This window comes from Lynx rufus, unplaced genomic scaffold, assembly GCF_022079265.1.
Source record: "Lynx rufus isolate CCGP_SWC_20201006 ecotype Redwood Valley unplaced genomic scaffold, mLynRuf1.p SCAF_55, whole genome shotgun sequence".
In the NCBI taxonomy this organism is placed as follows: Eukaryota; Metazoa; Chordata; class Mammalia; order Carnivora; family Felidae; genus Lynx; species Lynx rufus.
This window is the reverse complement of record NW_025814873.1, coordinates 389,368-407,821: the sequence shown is the minus strand read 5'-3', so window position 1 is coordinate 407,821 and position 18,454 is coordinate 389,368. Positions and strand designations below refer to the sequence as shown.

The following is an 18,454-nucleotide window of genomic DNA, read 5'->3' as shown; positions in this document are numbered from 1 at the left end:
GGGGAGTCCAAGCAGTAAGGTGTGTGTGTGGGTAGGTGTGTGTGTGTGTGTGTGTGTGTCCGTCCGGGACCCAGACAAACGGGCCGATGGCACACAGAAGCACGGTGTGGATGTGAGCCGCGGGCCGGCTCCCGCCTCTGTAGGCACCTCTCTGCCTGCAGCAGAGCTGCATGGGGGCAGCAGGGCCTGCCCGGCTGTGTGAGGATGAAACCTGGCCTACCTCATCCTCCAGCTCCAGCACCTTCTCCCGGTACTCCTCCAACTCCTGGCTGGTCAGTGAGATGATCTCCTGGAGCTCCTTCTCCAGCATCGTCTTGCTGTGGCCGACGGCCTGCAGCTCTGCCTCCAGAGCCTGGATTCTCTCCTAACAGCCAGGACAGGAAGGTGGATTTGCTCACGGGTTCCAACGTGGCGTGTGACAGGCGCCCCCCCTTGCTCCCCGCAGGAGAGGGACCTACGACCTGTGGCAGGGAAGCTGCACCAGGCAGAACGGAACTACGACCCGGTGCACTGCACACACTCGCCCTCGTCTCCACACATGATGTGTGTTTCTTAGCCGTTATACTGAAGGACGGTCTACTGTCCATCTCGCTCCGGCCTCACTATACCGATAATCCACGGTGAGTAACCTGCCGAAGGTCCTGTCTGACAAGTATAAACACAGACGCTGTGCGTGGGGGACGGCAGGCTCCATGTGGCACTTTACGGCCTGCCCCCGACACGTGTAAGTCCCAAAATTAAAAATCAGGCAGCAAAAGGTTTTCAACTTAAAGGAAAGTTCCAACTTAATACATTTCCCCCTCCCATTTTAGAAAGTAAACAGGTAAAAGCAGCATGTGATATTCTTGGTTTGGTAAGAAAACAGCGTGCTGTGACACAGTGTCTTCCCGCTCAAATTCTTCCGTGGGGAGGAGACCATAACAAACTTCATTTAAGAAGAAACAACCCCTAAACAGATGTTGGATAGGAACAAACAGAGGCGCGTCAACTAGTCAGGTAAAACTTCACACTGGCCGAAGCTGGCAGGGTGTGCGACACCCAAGACCGCGTCGGACTCACAGACACGGGGGACGCTCGGGGAACTCTGACAGCCTGCATCACAGGAATAAAAATGCCCCCCAAGGGGCGCCTACGTGGCTCAGTCGGTTAGGCGTCCGACTTCAGCTCAGGTCGTGATCTCACACTCTGTGAGTTTGAGCCCCGCGTCGGGCTCTGTGCTGACAGCTCGGAGCCTGGAGCCTGGAGCCTGTTTCGGATTCTGCGTCTCCCTCTCTCTCTGCCCCTCCCCCACTTGTGCTCTGTCTCTCTCTCTTAAAAATAAAATGTAAAAAAAAACCAACAAATTGGGGCCCCTGGGTGGCTCAGTCGGTTGGGCAGCCGACTTCAGCTCAGGTCATGATCTCGCGGTCCATGAGTTCGAGCCCTGCATCGGGCTCTGTGCTGACAGCTCAGAGCCTGGAGCCTGTTTCAGATTCTGTGTCTCCCTCTCTCTGACCCTCCCCCGTTCATGCTCTGTCTCTCTCTGTCCCAAAAATAAATAAACGTTGGAAAAAAAAATTAAAAAAAAAAAAAAAAAAAACACAAACGAGGGGGCGCCTGGGTGGCTCAGTCGGTTGAGCGGCCAACTTCGGCTCAGGTCATGATCTCGCGGTCCGTGAGTTCGAGCCCCGCGTCGGGCTCTGTGCTGACAGCTCAGAGCCTGGAGCCTGTTTCAGATTCTGTGTCTCCCTCTCTCTGACCCTCCCCTGTTCATGCTCTGTCTCTCCCTGTCTCAAAAATAAATACAACGTTAAAAAAAAAAAAAATTAGAAAAAAAATTAGAAAAAAATGCCCCACAAGCCCAGAGCCCCTGCCCTGCTGGCCCCATCGTCTGTCCTCCTCCAGGACAACCTCCATCCATTTACCCTAAAAAACCATCCGGAGCAAAAGGCTTTTGCCTTCCTTCCAGCAGGAAGAGCAGGCAGGTGCCCCTCCCCAGGGTCCCTCTTGTCCTGTCAGCAGAGCCACTCACAGCCGCCCGCAACCCGGACACCGGGGGCCGCCCCCTCGCTAGCCCCTGGCCTGCGCCGTCGACACACGGGCTCTCCCTCCCAAGGGAGCAACGTGCTTCAGTGGCCCCTCCTTCTGGCTGTTCCGTAACCTTCGTCTGGACCTGTCATCTCTCAGCTACTGCAGGACTCCACGCAGCCTCCCTGTTACAGCCTCGCCTGACCCCAGCTGTCCTCGACCACCGCCCGTCAATGCCCACCACAGAAGAGTGAGATCTCACCCTGCCCGAGTCGCCGGTCAGCCCTCCATCCCATGCCAGTCCCAGATCAGAGCCAACGCCTGCCCACCTGCACACACCCACACCCCGGCAGCAGGACCCCTGCCCGACCCACTGCACGCCTTAGATGCACAGCACAGATCTTCCTGCACACCCTGCACAGGAACATTCCCCTGCAGAGATGCACCCCCATCTACTCTAATGCCTCCTGTTTATTCAAGACCAGTTCAAATATTACATCCTTCAAGAAGCTTCTCTGGACTCTCCAAATACTCCCCGACCCCCCTACACTGGCACTCAGGCTGCTCACAGCACTTTACCCGCCCAGGAAATCCCTCCACAGACGCTGAAGGGGTGCGGGAAAGGACAGGGGTGGAGAGACCGAGGGCCCGCACGGAGGGAGCAGGCAACGGCGTGCTCCTCGAAGGTCCGCCGGGGGCTGATCTGTGCAGTCACGCTGCTGGCATGCGACACTTCACAGAAATGCCGCCTACACGCTAGCTCCGCCCCGTCTCTCCAGACTCTTTCTCAAGGTGTTCCAAGCAAACGTTTGTTATGACATCAAGTCCCCAGAACCGAGTGCACGACCGGCTGACCGGCGGGAGCGGACGGGTTACCCACGTGCAGAGTGAGGTCGCTGCCGCCGCCAGCGCCCTGGGCTCTCAGCTGGCTCAGCTCCGCCTCTGCCGACTCCTTGGCCGCGAGGGCCTCCTGCAGGCGGCGGCTCAGGATGCCCACAGCGCTCTCATAAGCCTTGTGCTTGGTCTTCATCTCCTTCTGGGCGCTGCTCAGGTCTGAGCCCAGCCGCTTCATCCTCTGCTTCTGTTCCGTGATGGCCCTAGGGCGTGACGGGCGCACAGAGAAGGCAATCTGAACTCACTTCCCATGAGTCCTCCTCCGAAGGACAGGCTCTCGCATCTACCCCCCCCCCAGCCCCGCCCCAGCCCCACCGCAGCTGGGCGCTGCACCTGCCAGGCCCGATCCTGTAGCGGGGGGCCTGTGTTGGCCGCCCCCACAGAGACCAGCACAGCGCTCACGTCTGCCCTGCTCCCCTCCTGGAGGGGGTGCTCTTGTGAGGGCAGAGAACGCTTCTGTCCTCCCAAACAAACTCTTCTCAAATAGCAGTAAACACCTTAACCTGCTTACAAGCAACCTCCAAGGGACGAAGGCAGAGCAGGGCAGGACACGGGATATGCCGCAGGGTTACAGGCCCCTGAAGGCTACCCGGCATGCGTATACACGGCAAGAGGGATACACGCAAACACTGGCCCTGCCTGGGGACCCGGCAGGGGGAAAGGCGTTGCCACACGCCACTGGCATGTAATAGACACACAAGGGGAGTGCATGCTAACCGCGAAACCATGCAGCCACGGAACTGTGGTGCGATCTGCTCTCCAGCGGTAACTTTGGAGTCTGACTTCCTTGGCTGCCTGTGAGTAGGCCCCAGCAGCGCTCAAAGCCGCTCACGCCCACCCCTCCCGCCCGCACATGCCTCAAAGTCCACTCACTTGGTGGCTTCTTGCTGGAGCTCCTCAATTTGCTTCTTGAGCACCTCGTTGGCCTCCGTGAGAGCTACCATCTGCTCTTTATCAAACTGCAAAGACTTCAGAAGAAGAGAGGAAAAGACGAAGTGAGGAGACCAAACCTTCCCTGGGCGGCCTGACTCCCGGGACCAGCCTCCTTGAGGGCAAATGGTGCCGTTTCAGGGCCACCCTCAAGGACAAGGGCCCTGAAGAGGACCCTGACAGACAGGTTTGCCCTTCGTATAAACGACTGCTTTAGAAAGGTCCAGGGTGCTGAAGGGAGTGCCTGGGAAGGACCGAAGGCTGGGGTGGAACCCTCTGGGATGCAGCCCTCACCCACAGTCCCCAAGGACCACTGCTGCCTGAGCCCCCCAGGCTCCTCTAGGCCCCCCCAGCACCCGCAGGACTGAACTACAGACGGATGATGGCCTCCAGCCTCACGGTGCCTCCCACCTCACTGGCTGCCCTTTCTCATTTCTTTCTGTGCGGTGAGAACCGCCTCCCAGGACAGGCTGGGTCCCCCACAGCCCCGAGCACCTCAAGGAACACATGACCTGGTGCTGCAGGTGTTACCCCCCCAGGTCCCCGGCTCCTGGTGGCTCCTCTCGTGCCCCCTTCTCCCATCTGCACCTCCCAGGCCCAGCCTGCAGCCTCATCCAGTCTGCCCACCTGGGTCCCACCTGGCCGTCCAGTGGGACCTGGGAGACATCCCACGGGACGGAGCCCTTGGTCTCCCCCAGCTGTTCTGTCACCCTCTCATCTCAGGAAACACTCATCTGCAGGACAGGAGTCTGGACCGGGGTCCCTTTGCCTCCACACTCACCTCCCGCGGACCACAGGGCCCCTCACATGTCACCAGCCCCCTCCCCCGAAAGCCTAGAGCTCACAGAGCTGCTGTGGCGTCACCAGCCAGCCCAGCGCCTCCTCCCACGTCGTGTCCCCCACACAGGGCTCCCGGCTTCCTGCCCGCCTCAGACTCTCCCTCGGCTCTCCCAATGCCAGTTCCAGAGGCCAGGCCTCGCCCATCCCTTCTTCTGTCCATCTATCCCTCCAGGACAGGGGCTCCAGGCGGGACTGGTTCCAGGCTGTCCTGCCCTCTACCCGGACACGACACACCCCTGGGCACATCTGGCTGAATTTCCGGACCTGCAAGTGCGTCTCCATCTCGTCGCGCTCCCTCTGCACCGCCTGCAGATGCCCCTCGAGGTCGGCCATCTGCTGACGGACGTGGGACACTTCCTTCTGCAGGCGCACATGCTCCACATCCACGGACTTCTTCTCCCCTTGAACTTTAATTAACTCTTGCCTCAGCTCCTTCAGCTCTGAGTCCAGCCTCTTCTTCGTGGCCTTGAGCTCACCAATGAGCTGGTCCTTGGAGGTGGCATCCCGCCGGTAGGCCTCCACCATCACCTGCCCGAGGAGACAGAAGCTGCAGCCGGGACAAGGCAGGGTCTTGGGGCTCACGCGGCTTCAACCAAAGTGCTCACCACTCGTCCACAGCATAACGCCTCTTGGACCACAGAGAACACATCCCACCAAGTCCAGGACACCATCAACTGAGGCACAGCATCGTGTCACGCGCCTAAACACATCTGGGTGATGTGCACAGCAGGTGTCGCCTGGCGGCTTCACCTTCCTCGGGCCCCAGGCTCCTGACGGGCCCTCCCCCCACCTGCATCTCGGCACAACATCCAGCACCACTTTTAACTGTCCCTGAGGTCGCCCTTCCCCAAACCCTTGGTGTCGGCCACACTTCACACTCATCCTCCGACAGCCTCCATCAGCTTTGTGGACACAGAACGTGTGTCCCCACCCTCTGCGCCAACCAGGGCTCCCTTCGGCGCCACATCAGGGCGGAACTTTCTCACAGACACGTTAACAGAAGAGTCTGTGCTGCAGCAAAGCACACGCCCTCTGACGTGACGGCAGAGTGGGATCATGTCACAGATGCCGACCCCACTCTGAAGCCACATCCCGACCTGAGACATTAAAATACAAGAGGTGAGGCTGTCACTTGGAATCAGCGTCTTTAAACAGCATGGCAGGGGCCTAGGTGTCGCCTTCTTCTTGACCGGTCTTGTTCTACACAAGTGATTGAACCACCCGGGACCTTTCTCCACACTTACTGCACACGAAGAAAACCGACAACACGTTTTTACCTTTTGTTGAAGAAACTGCTCCTTGACTTTCTGCGTCTGCTTTCTCAGAGTGGCAGCTTCCTGCTGCAGGTGCCCCACCTACAAAGGACACGCGTGCCCGCACGTTACACTGTGGGAGCTCCGTCCCCCGCGCTGGCTCCGTCCCCCACGCTGGCTTGACTCTGGGTCCGTGTGTCAGGAGACCCACCTCCAAGGCTGGAGAGACAGCCTCCCGGGGGACGGGGAGGCGAGCCACCAACCCACCTCCCTGTTTTCAGGACAGTGTCTCTGTCCACAGGGTTGCCACCAGAGACCCCACAACAATACAGGCAAAGCTCAAATGGGACGCGGAGTGCCTCCGGGGTCCGCTGGCATCCCTCTTACCGAGCCAACAGTAAAACCACATTCAGACCCACCCAGAAGGTCCCTGACAAGTGAGCGGCCCAGGGTAGTGTTCGCAGGGGAAACACGGGCTCCTTTCACTCTACTTCCCAGAGGAAAACCTCCACTAGTTTCCTCGCGCCGGATGCTCGGGGGTGGTGGTCTGAAGGCAAACCGTTCCCGGACACTAACTATTGCTTTACACCCCACAGTCCTCGTGTTCCGCGTGCGAACGTCTGCCTGGGTCGGGTCACGTCACAACGTCACGCTGTCAGCACAATGGCCCCCAAAGCGGCGAGCCGGCTCGTGTCCACACACGCCCCTCTGTCTCCCGCCCTCACCCACTGACACACGACCGTCCCACCACGTGTCCAGCAGGCCCCACCGCAGGCATACAGCAGGGAAGATCCAAACGTTCTACATAACTTTTCCCGCGTCTGAGCTCGACGTCACCTGCAAACAGACGCTGGGGTTTCTTGGGAGCTTACTGTCCACACCCCACACGTGACTCGCTTTCCCAGCCCCGGGCATCTACGTTGCCCGTAGTCAACGGGATGGGAAGCACGTGACCTGCAGGCGTGGGTCCCTCCCCGGCAAGCGCTCTTCCGCGTTTCCACAACCAGGCGATCAAAGACGGGACGGGACAACTGCCCTGGTTCTCACACGTGTGGCCTCCGCTCCTAACGAAACGACAGCGAGCGCAGTACCTGGCTGGACTTGACGGCCAACTCCTGTCTCAGCTGCTCCAGAACCTGCGACGTCTCCTCGGCGCCCTCTGCCAGCCGCTGCGCTCCCCTGTCCAGCCCCTCCCCGCCGCTCCGGGCCGCCTGCAGGGCCACCTCCAAGACAATCTTCTCGTTCTGCAGGGAGCGGATCGCGTCGTCCCTGGAGGCGGACTCCTCCTGCAGCTCCTCCAGCCGGGCCTGCAGCTCGTCGTAGCGCACCTGCACGTCACCCAGGGCGCGCTCCCGGGCCTGCAGCGCCTCCTGCGCACAGGTGAGCTGCTTCAGCAGGTCGAGGTGCTCCTGCTGCAGGGCCTCAAGCTGCTGGTCTCGCTGCTGCAGCGCCAGCTTCGCCTGGAAGACAGGAACCAGGGTCAGCGTCCCGCCCCGGAATGAGAACGCCACCCGGCCCCCTCCCCCCGCCGCCCAGCGCACGGACACAAAGTGCTGGTACGTGCGGGGGACACCCGGCCGGCACGGCGACGGCGGCCGCTCTGATGTGACATCGCAACGAGTCCAAAGGACACACCGCACAGACAGGCACCCCGAGGACAGCCGCATGAGGACGGCCATGTGTGGCACCGGGGCGTCCCCACGAGGCCACGGAGGGCTTGCCTGCTCCAGCTGCTGCTCGAGGGATGCGGCCGCGGCCGCCACCTTCTGCAGCTGCTCCTTCTCGCCCTCGAACTCCTCCAGCCTCCGCTGCAGATCCTCCTCCACCATCGTCTTGGCCTCTTGAATCTGCGCAAAGGCAGCCTCCTGGTCCAACATGTCGGCCTGAGCACAGGAAACCGTGCTGTTTAAAGAGCAGGAAGACCCCCACCCTGGGGAGAGGCCCTTCTCTGTCACCATCACGTCCCCAACCCGCAGGCAGAGGAGCCCGGGGCCAGAGGGGCCAAAGGCTGGTGACCTCCGGCCGTCCAGTCCACTCTGCTGACCCTTGGGACCGGCTGAGGGAGAAGCCAGCAGGCAACCCAGGTTTAAGAAATGGGACGAACCGGGGTGCCTGGCTGACTCTTGACCCCAGGGCTGTGTGTTTGAGCCCTGGGTTGGGTGTTGAGATGACTTAGAGCTTTAAAAAAAAAAAAGAGAGAAAAAGAAATGGGATAAAGTGCTGAACGACACCCCCATGGCTGCCTCTGCCGTGAAGACAGGCTGCAAGGTGTCCCTGCTTTGGGGATGTGCCACTGGGAACACTGTCACTGAGCTGGTAAAACCAGACCGAGGCTGGGGGACAAGTACGGATGGAGTTCTTTACAATTTGCTTACGCAGATAAGATCCAACACCTACGTGTGTTTCCCGAGGAAAAATGTCAGCTTCTAACTTAAATGTTTCCAGGTCTTTGGCACCAGGCCCCTGCCATGACGCGATTCTCTTCTGTCACCCGCCTCACCCATGAGGACACGGGGGCACGCGCGGAGAAGCAGGAGAGGGGCGAGCACCAGTCACGGGACGCTGACTTTCCATATCCTCAGCACAGAAGCGCCAGGCCACACGCTGCCCAGACCTTGTGCACCTTCCTTCCTTCTTCCCAACAAGCCTACTGAGCAGGTGTCACCGTCCCCATCTCATAAATCAAGGGAACAAGGCTCAGAGAGGGTAAGAAATGGTACAGGGTCTCACAGCTAAGGAGAACAGGTCAGAGCTACTGCCCCCACTGCCCTGGAAACAATCTGCAGGTGCAACTGGCCACATCCTAAGTCGCTCGTGTGCTTGCTGGGGGGCCAACAGAAACACAAGCTGAGTGCTCAGAGACAGGAAATGCTTACCACTGCGAGGCTGTCAGAGACACGGCATCTCAGAGACACACACACTACCCTCCTCCTGCCCACCTGCTAGCCAGCACCTTTCCAACCGCGGGGCCGAGTGCAGGGCTCCAGGCCCACACAGTCAGTGGAAGATAAGTCACCGCCGGCAACTCAGATCAGACAGACGGATGAGTTTCCAGTGACGTGAGGAACAGAACTGCCAAACCCTGAACCACTGTCACTTGTCCAAAAGGTTAGTTTAATAGACATCTGAATGGATAGAGTATTAGTGTTTACGCACACACACATCTGTAAGTTTTCTCAACCTTGACGAGTGCCGCAGCGTGAAAAGAGCAAGCCCCAGAGCTGCCTGGCCCTCACCTCGATGCCCTGGAGCTGGATGGCAATGCGCTCCTTCTCCTTGATGGATCTGTGCTGGGTTTCCGTCAGCTGGTGGGACAGGGACACGTTCTCAAGTTTCAGGTGCTCCAGGAGGCCTGCCTGGGTCATCTGTCCAACCTTCAGAGAAAAATTCCACAAGGTAGAAAGTGGCTAGATTCCAGACACAAGCACAGCCCGGCCCACCCCAGAGGCCATGAAAGTGAGGGTCCTATCCAGTGACAACCACAGGGGAAACTGTTCCCCAGGACCCTGCTACACAGGGCTCACTGCCCACCCTCCTGTCACCCATCCTGACACCGGGGCTGTCTGTGTGTGCTGAAGAGGGGCAGGCTGGCAGCCCGGAGGCCAGTGGTCAATACCCCCAAGGCTACATACGCACTTTGTAGCAAAACCTACACAGAAGTTCCTGCTGAAGGTATTATCTGAGGACCCTCAAGGTGAGGGCTCTCACCTGGATGGCAGGGACAGCAGCGGCTGGAATTTGCCCCAAAAATGACCTGTCCAACTATGACCGGCCACATCTCACGCCTTGACCTCTCAGTGCCTAACTGTCCGAGATACTCGCCAGGCTGACCCTGGCCATTCCCAGGAAGCAATCCAGCCTGGGGTCAGACCCTGGCTGTCACAGACTATTAGACCTCCTTTGACCCACCACCTCTTACAGAGAAGGTGCCCAGCTTTACAGCACAGCGTGCCAGCCCCAAGAGGGGGCTCGGTAAAGAGAAGCCAGGGGACACGGCTCTGTGACTGGACCTTCGAGCACGTTACTTCCAGATACAAGGCGAACACTCGTTGACACTGTGAGATGCCACATGTGACAAGTTGTGAATTCTGGGGTCTCAATGAAAGCTACTCAGAACAGGAGAAGGTACCATTTGCTGGGACTGTGTTTTGTTTTGTTTTGTAAGTTTCCTTATTTCAAGGCATCCCTACACCACACGTGGGGCTCAACACATAACTCCAAAATCAACAGTCGCGTGCTCTTCCAGCCGAGCTGGTCGGGTGCCCCTGCTGGGACTTGTGTTTTAAGGCAATGAAAGAATAAAAGCCACTCTGCTCTGTGCTGCCTCCTGAATGTGCCTGGCAATACTTCTGTGTTACCAGGGAAAGAGGGAGAAAATGTCCTCACCTAATCAGGAAAGCGGATCCCGGAATCTGGAGGTGCCTGAGAAAGTCAGGTACAGCTGACTCTCCTCCCCAGAGCCCCTCCTCCACTCTGCCCTCCAACTTCATTTCTGACTCGGGGCAAGACACACAAATGTAGCTTCCTTAACTGTTTCATGTCTCATGTAAAGGCACCATCACTGCAAGCTTGCGTTAACGTGCATGGTGATTTATTTCCAAGTATGTTGGAAGTAGAACAAATATGTACCTGCGGGGTCCTTTAGCTTGAAACATACGTAACAAATTTAAGAACATTTCTATTTCATATATTTGCAGACTGTAGATTTTTTTTAATGTTTATTCATTTTTGAAGGAGAGAGACAGAGTGTGGGGGGGGGGGCGGGCAGAGAGGGAGACACAGAATCCAAAGCAGGCTCCAGACTCCAAGCTGTCAGCACAAAGCCCAACGTGGGGCTCGAACCCACAAACCACGAGATCATGACCTAAGCCGCAGTCGGACGTTCAAATGACTGAGCCACCCAGGTGGCCCCCCGTAGATTTTTTTAAGTTTATTTACTCATTTTGAGAAGGAGAGAGAGTGTGCAAGTTGGGGAGGGGCAGACAGAAAGAGAGAAAGAGAGAGAGAGAGAGAGAGAGAGAGAGAGAGAGAGAGAGAATCCGAAGCAGGCTCTGCATGGTCAGGTCAGCGTGGAGCCTGATGCAGGGCTCAAACTCAAAGACCATGACATCATGACCAGAGCTGAAGTTGTACGCTCAACCACTGAGCCACCCAGGTGCCCCTAGATTTTGTTTTTTATGTTTATTTATTTGTTTTGAGATAGCGAAGCAGGGGAGGGACAGAGAGAGAGGAAGACACAGAATCCAAAGCAGGCTCCAGGCTCCGAGCTGTCAGCACAGAGCCTGACACGGGGCTCGAACTCACAAACCATGAGATCATGACCTGAGCCGAAGTCGGATGCTCAACCGACTGAACCACCCCAGCGCCCCTAGATTTTATTTTTTAAAAGAGCATTTAGTGGAGTTAGTATTTTATATCTTCTACCTGAGAATTAAAGTTTTAGTTAGTCTATAATATTTCATCCGAACAAAGAAAACCAAAGGGAGAGAGAGCAAAACCCATGTCTGCATTCAAGAAGAAGACAGAGGCTGACCAAAGCACCACTCAGCACCCTCCTAATCAACCTAATTAGTCCAACGCCCCAAGACTTGGAGCAAAGTGCCTTTCAGCCACTTTCCTGTCATCCTGACCGCCTCTGGAGCACGATGAGCCCAGAGAAAGGGGCCTTGAGGGAAAGTGCAGAGACCAGCATCCCTCTGCAGCCTGGACAGACACCTGCCCTCCCCACCCCCCAGAATCCGAGGCTGACACGCCTGCACCCCAACAAAATGGAGGGCAGTGGGAGAGCTCACACTGCGAAGACCTGGTGGTCAAGGAGCTGGAGCAGAGACCAGCTCCAACCAGGAAGGGGATGCACACAGTGCCCCTTGTGTGTCAGAAACCACGTCCCAGGAGGGCAGCGACCAGGGCCCAGAGCTGGTGCCAGAGTCCCCAGACCCGGGCAGACATGGGTCTGAGAGCTGGGTTCAAACCACGACAGGCGCCCCCCAGGGGGGGCTCATCACAGAACGAAAAATGATGCAGCAGAAGCTGTAAGACCCCTCGTGTCAGAAGGTCACGGACAGCGGCCGCTCCGCAGGCTGGAGAAGAAGCTAAATGAGCGGCGAGCAGACTTTCCCTAAAGGCAACCGTGAGACCTGAAAACAGAAGGACTTAATTTAGGGAAAAGGCCAGGGTCCCACACGAGACACGTCCGGGGCCGTACCTGGATGTGGGCCATCTCGCCCTGCAGTCGGACCCGGGCCTCCTGCGCCAGGGCGAGCTGCTGCTGGTACCACTGCCGCACGTGCTGCAGAGACGCGATCTCGGCCTGGGACGCCTTCAACTTGCTGCTCAGCGTGGTCCGCTCCAGCTGCACCTGCTGTAGCTGGCTCTGCAGGCCCGTCATCTGCCGTCGCAGGTCGTGCACTGAAGGCAAGCACGGCAGCTCAGGGCACCCACTCCTCAGGAGCCCGCAGCTCCGCACCGACGCCCCACGCAGACGCGGTGTCTCCACGCGGACGCCCCACACAGACTCAGTGTCTCTGCAGAGGTCACACTGCAGTTGTGGATGCTGAACCGTGGCTCCCAGGGAAATACAGGAGTGAACGGATCAATAGACAACCTTGTCTCGTGAGCTTGTGTACAAAGGCATTTTACTTAACCTGTACTTTTGGCCCATCAATACTGAACTCACAGCCAACAGCACCGTAATTCATGCCCGAAGGAAGCTCACCGAACACACGGAACTTCCTCCGTGAGACACGTCACAGACGTCGCACACTTAAGAGCACAAGATAGTGCTTGGACTTCACTTTAAATACAAAACCTCCCTACAAAGCACAAAGACGCAGAGGCTCTGACACTAGACCGGACAAGGGCACCTGCTCACACAGGAGAGCGGAGCACCGCCTCATCCCCTCAGCGGGAAGCGTGAATGTCAAGCGGCACCAGCCGTGCTCAGCGCTGCACCTGCCTGCGAGGGACTGTCCTGCTTCAGGGTTACCGACAAATCTGAGTGCGCCCGTGAACGCATAACTACAGACCTGTGGGTACCGAGGGCCAACTGTGTGCCCGCAAAGCCACTGTGGGCACCCAGGCGGCACCTGGTATCGTGCTAATTGCACCAAAACCTGGTTCACTGACGTGGTCAACTCTTGCCACTGATGAGGGCAGAGTGGGAGGAAAGGGGGCAGGAAGTCACGGATGACCTAAATCACAGTGCAAACCAAAGCGGCCAAATATTAAGAAAAACACCTACCATTCTAAAGACAGTTCCCAAAAATTAAAAAACAAACAAAAAACCATCTCAGTTTAAGAGGATCCACGACCTCTTGTCTGAAATTCTTGGGGCCTGATGTGTTTCAGAGTTCAGACTGCCAGCACCTCAGAAAGGCGACCCCAGCGAGAACCACAGGAGACACGCCGTCAGCTCCACGAGGGCGTCCACACCGCACTGCGGCCCTGTGTGAGTGCGGTCAGTGCTGCTGCCCGACGGGCTTTGGTCATCAGGCCTCGCAACCCAGACTTAACAATTACCTTGGTGCTCAGAACTTCCCGGATTTTATAATTTTCTTAAGGGACTGCGTATCGGGAAAAGCCCGAAGACCGAAAACAGTCTACGGCGTGTTTCTCAGCCGAGCAGTTTCTTCTTTCTGGTGCCAGAAAAGTCTCTGTCACAGCAGTCTGTCACTCTTTGTTTTCTGTCATCACATCTGAAGCCCCGTCTCACGGCCTTGTGGCCCTCCAGAGCAGCCCCTCAAGCCACCCCTCTGTTCTGCGAGAGGAACCCCGTCTGCCGGGCCCGCACCAGAGGCTGTGAGGTCTGGGCCAACCGTGGCTCTCCGCTGCCCCCTGCCCTGCCCCTCCTCCTCCCGTCAGCCAGCACGGAGGTGCTGCGAGCACGCGGGCGGTGCTGGGCGCCCAGCGGCGCGTGCAGCACACGCCCCAGGATGAGAAGACAGCGCGAGGACAGGGCTACGACAGGTTCTCTGTGCACAGCCTGCCGCCACGTCCCTCCGACACCAGCGTCCCACTTGTCTCTCCCTCCAGAGGGGACTCCCACAGGGATCCACCACCGCCAAAAGCTGCACTTAAAGTAGGAAATACAAAGGTTTACTCATCAACAGTGTCGTTTTCAATCTTTTAAGCACAACCTGCCATTCTGAGGCAAAAGCGAGCAGCGCCAGCCCCCGCACGACAGGCCTCGAAGGCAGAGCAAGGTGGTAACGTTACTACCAACTAGCGAGGGTCTGGAGTTCGTTTCCAAGACCTGAGTCCACTCCGCCCCCCACCTGCCGCGCTCACCTGTGTTGTCCTTGCTGAGGATGCTCCTCTGCATCTCTTCCACCTTGGCCACGAGTCGCTGGTACTGCTCCTCGGCCAGCTGCAGGTCGCTGTTGGACGATGCCAGGCTGGCGTTCTTGGCTTCCAGCATGTTCTGCAGGTCAGTCATTGCTCGCTCCAGGTCCCAGCAAGACTGCTTCAAGGTGTCCACCTCCGAGCTGAGCGAGTCCTGCTTCTGCTGGCTGCTGTGGCTCTGCTCCACCTGCGCCTGCAGCCTCGTGCTCAGGGCGGCCAGCTGCGCCTGGAGCTCCGCCTTCTCTTTAAGTGCCTGGACAGACCCCCAACCGGAAAGCGACTCTCAGACGAGCCACTGCCGCCCGTGCGTTAAGAGCGCCACCGAGAGGAGCCGGGGAGACTCAGAGGGAAGCACTGTGTCTCCTGGGCTCGCAGCTGCTCTCGCACCAACCGCTCTCCCGGGAGGAGGCAGGTCCTCCACGCAGGCCCGAGGGGCAGAAGGGGTGACCAGAGCCGCTCACGCTCTGCGCAGCAGCGCCCGGGCTGTGCGAGCACCCGCTCACCCATGAGGACGTTGGAAAACACATTTGTTCAAAAAAGAAACGAGTGCAGCACTGCGCACGCGCACACCCCCCAAGAAAGAACACCAGGCGTGCTGAGGGAGCCCCACAACAAGTGCCGTCAGATTCAGATCTGGGACCGTGCCTCCCGGGAAAGGCCCCCTGCTACTGTGCACGAGGGGCTCTGAGGGGCTCCAGCCGGAGCCGCTGGGCATGGGGCAGCCCGAGGCCCGGCCCGGCGCTGGGTGGTGGCACCGCAGGGACACGGTCGGTCGGTAGGACCAAGGGGGAGTGAGTGGGAGGTGGGGCCTCCACGAGCAGAGGCCTTCGGGCAGCAGAGAACGTCTGAGTGACGGCGGGAAGGCACGTGCCCTGTCTGCCATCAGCATCTCCCGCCCACCCAAAAATCCATCTGTGAGGCGTGTGGACGGGAATCCCAAAGCGCAAAGACGGGCAGACAGATGCACATCAACACGCGTGAGGGGAAAACCAACATGAGGAAGACGAACATCAAATTCAGCAAACCGGACGACAAATACCCCAAAAATCCAGTTAGGTGAGCAAACACAATGAGATTTTGCAATAACAACAACTTGGATTTTAACAGGGAGGCCAGAAAGGATCACACCCGCCACAATCCACACAACTCAAGAGCCAGTCAGTATCCTAGGAGGAAAAGAAGGTAAAGTAAAATAAACACAAGCAAAGGTTCCTACATCACTCGTGGGCCGGAGGTGCAAATGAAGCAGAAATGCGCTGGATGAGGTTCTACAGGGACAGTGACAACCATGAGCCACCACAATTCACCTTGAAATCGCAGCAACCACCGCCAGGTTTACGTGCACAGAGGGGTCGGTCTGCGTCCCTGGACCACGCATTCAACAAACCACACCAGGCTCGAGAGGAAGCTATTCCCGCCACGAGCCGCTGCCCCACACCCTGTGCTGGGACGCGCTCCTGAAGGACACCCATGCTGCCGCGACACTGCCTCTGTGCCTGTGTGTCCCCTGCTCCCCACACCAAATGGACACAGCTGAATTCAACTCAACAGATTTACCCCACTTGCCAAGGAAAACTGAAAATTAAGGGGCAGAAATGGTTTTCAGGAGTAGACTGAACAGATACAGCAAAGCTCACATCAGAAAAGGCAGAACCCGCAGCAGAAAGTGTTAAAGGGGCAAAGATGACACTTTTACCAGTGTCTTTTACGGTGAGACCCGCCGACGGGACCGTCGGGCCCGCATCCCAGAGTCAGGACCGACATACAGGGAGACACCGAGCCACGCAGGCGGACAAAGGGTGAGGACACAGAGGACTGAGCACCCAGCCCGCAGGCCGCGCACACGCGCCCCGAAGCCGTGGCGCCTTCCCGGCCTCCAGCGTCCGTTACCTGACTGGCCTCTAAAGACAACGCCTCCAGCTGACCCTCGAGTCTCATCTTGTCTTTCAGGGCCTGCAGCACTGCATCGTGGGTCTCCGCAGCGGAGCTTTCCAGGGACACGCTGGGGGACAAAGGCACAGAGCATCAGGCGCCAGCTCTCCTCACGCATCCAGAGTCTCTGGGCTCCCCACACCGCCGCTCCAGTCCCCGCCACATTACAAATAGAGTTAGAAGGTTTCAGTGGACCACTAACGCTCTTACAAACGCTCCCAAGAAACCCTCCGGGGGGCTGGTCAGCCCAGGGGAGTATCCATGCAGCTTTAGACATGAGTCTACGTAAATACTGGAAACAGCATCCCTTAACACTGGACGCGGTTCCTGACCTGCTCCCATGTCTTACAGAACGACAGAGTTGTGTAGACAGAAACGTTACACACTCAGGACGTGACGAGGAGAAACCCAGCACCGCCGGTCGGCTCTGGCGGTGGAGGGAGCACCCACCTGCTGCAGATGCTGTCTGTCCGGCTCCGCGTCTCCCCGTTGACCTCCCGTCCCTGGTCCTGGTGCTCGGCCGCCGCAGCCTGGAGGACATCCGTGATGGAGGGGAACTGGCCCAGGGCAGCGGCGGCGATCTCCTGGCCGTTGACCACATAGGAAGCGTCGCGAGTGCCCACGGGGTCCACCAGAAGCCCGCGCGTCCCACGGGTAGACACGCTGCTGAGGGAGGAACTATCGCTCTCGTTCCCGTCAGCCTCGGACGTGTTGTCGCCCGTCAGGGACGCGTTCTCCAGGTGGTCCTCGGCCTCAGGACACGGGCTGACCTCGGACACTACTGATGTCACGCTGCTCCGGCTCTGCTTCAGGGCGCCCCCGGCAGCGTCTGCGGCCGGAGCGTTCCCACCACAGCTCCCGGCACTGGAGTCTTCAGTTTTGTAATCAGCCAGAGACCGGATTTTGCTTGGTTTGGAACTTCTTTTCCCCTTGGGATGCGCCAGGAGCCCCAGGCTGCCCACCTTCGGCCCTCGGGGGACACTGGTGCGCAGGAAGGAGTACTCCTTTGTCAGAGCCACCGGGCTGGCACGGGGCAGGGCCTCCGGGTTCAGCATGAGCTCCGGGTCGAGCGTGCTGGACAGTCGTGCTCTGGCCGCAGGCTGACTGCACTGGGGAGGAAACCAAAGTACAGAAATCACGTCTACGAGTGACAGCAGCGTTCAAACCTCGCGGCCCAAAAGGCTGCACCGGCCACCCTCCCTGTGCCAGCCCCGGGCACACGCCCCGCATGACCAGGAGCGCGCAGCATCCCCACGTGTCCGGCAGTCAGGGCCTCACAAAGCTGTCCCGTCAGCCCTGCGCATGCACTCTTCTCGACAGGCTCAACCACGTCCAGATCCAGAGCGGCCCTGCTGGGTCACAGCCACCTGAGATGTACGATCACTCAGGGGCACACCTGCTCGCGCCGGACTGCCTGAGATTCCAAACCATTGCCATTTTAATGTAATTCTTAGATAGTTTATCATGCTGTTGCCGTAAATATTCTCTTTTCCCACTAATTTTATAACTAGCCATATTAGGCTAACTATTGATTTTTTATACTTGTATTTTAAACTGACGATTTTCTGAACCCTCATTATTTTAATAATTTAAAATGCATTTTAAGGTTTATTTTATTTTTGAGAGAGAGAGAGAGAAGGAGAGAGAGAGAGAGAGAGAGAAAGCACGCACACACAAGCAGGGGAGAGGCAGAGAGAGAGATGGGGGGGACAGAGGATCCGAAGGGGGCTTCACGCTGTCAGCACAGATCCCGACACGGGGCTCGAACTCACCAACTGTGAGATCATGACCTGAGCCGAAGTCAGATGCTCAACCTACTGAGCCACCCAGGTGCCCTTATTTTATAATATTTTAATATATTATAATTTTTTTCACTTGATTCTCTAGAGTTTTCCAAGGCATTATCAATACCTGCAAATAACATTTCTCCTCTTTTTCAATATTTATATCTCTTATTTCTTTTTCTTACATTATTACATCAGCTAGAACTTCCCTAACGGCTTTAAATGAGACAATGGATGACAGAAGATAGTGTTCCTTGATGCTATTTCAAAATGACTTTCTCTTAGAGACATAGCCAATCCTAGGTTTACTCCACAAAGTCAGTGCTATTCCAACAGGGCAGGGGGTCAAGGAGGAGAAAGGGAACCATCTCAAAATGATCCTGGGATGTGACGAGAAGAATACCAACTAGTGAGCAAAAATAGCTAAAAAAAGACGGGGTGCCTGGTGGCTCAGTCGGTGAAGCATACAACCTC

At 57.6% G+C, this 18,454-nt stretch overlaps 1 protein-coding gene across 3 annotated transcripts in view; it reads right to left on the bottom strand.

Annotated features, from left to right (window-relative positions):
• GOLGA3 (golgin A3) overlaps positions 1–18,454 on the bottom strand; it is a 42,587-nt gene that overhangs the window by 8,541 nt on the left and 15,592 nt on the right. For all 3 annotated transcript variants that reach the window (XM_047101058.1, XM_047101059.1, XM_047101060.1), the window contains exons 5-16: positions 16,647–17,305; positions 16,155–16,266; positions 14,211–14,517; positions 12,130–12,332; positions 9,161–9,298; positions 7,646–7,807; positions 7,016–7,384; positions 5,949–6,026; positions 4,936–5,199; positions 3,775–3,869; positions 2,888–3,104; positions 221–364 (exon numbers count right to left, since the gene is read on the bottom strand). In XM_047101058.1, the coding sequence (XP_046957014.1) occupies positions 221–364; positions 2,888–3,104; positions 3,775–3,869; positions 4,936–5,199; positions 5,949–6,026; positions 7,016–7,384; positions 7,646–7,807; positions 9,161–9,298; positions 12,130–12,332; positions 14,211–14,517; positions 16,155–16,266; positions 16,647–17,305 (2,748 nt within the window). The remainder of the gene's footprint in view (positions 1–220; positions 365–2,887; positions 3,105–3,774; positions 3,870–4,935; positions 5,200–5,948; positions 6,027–7,015; positions 7,385–7,645; positions 7,808–9,160; positions 9,299–12,129; positions 12,333–14,210; positions 14,518–16,154; positions 16,267–16,646; positions 17,306–18,454) is intronic.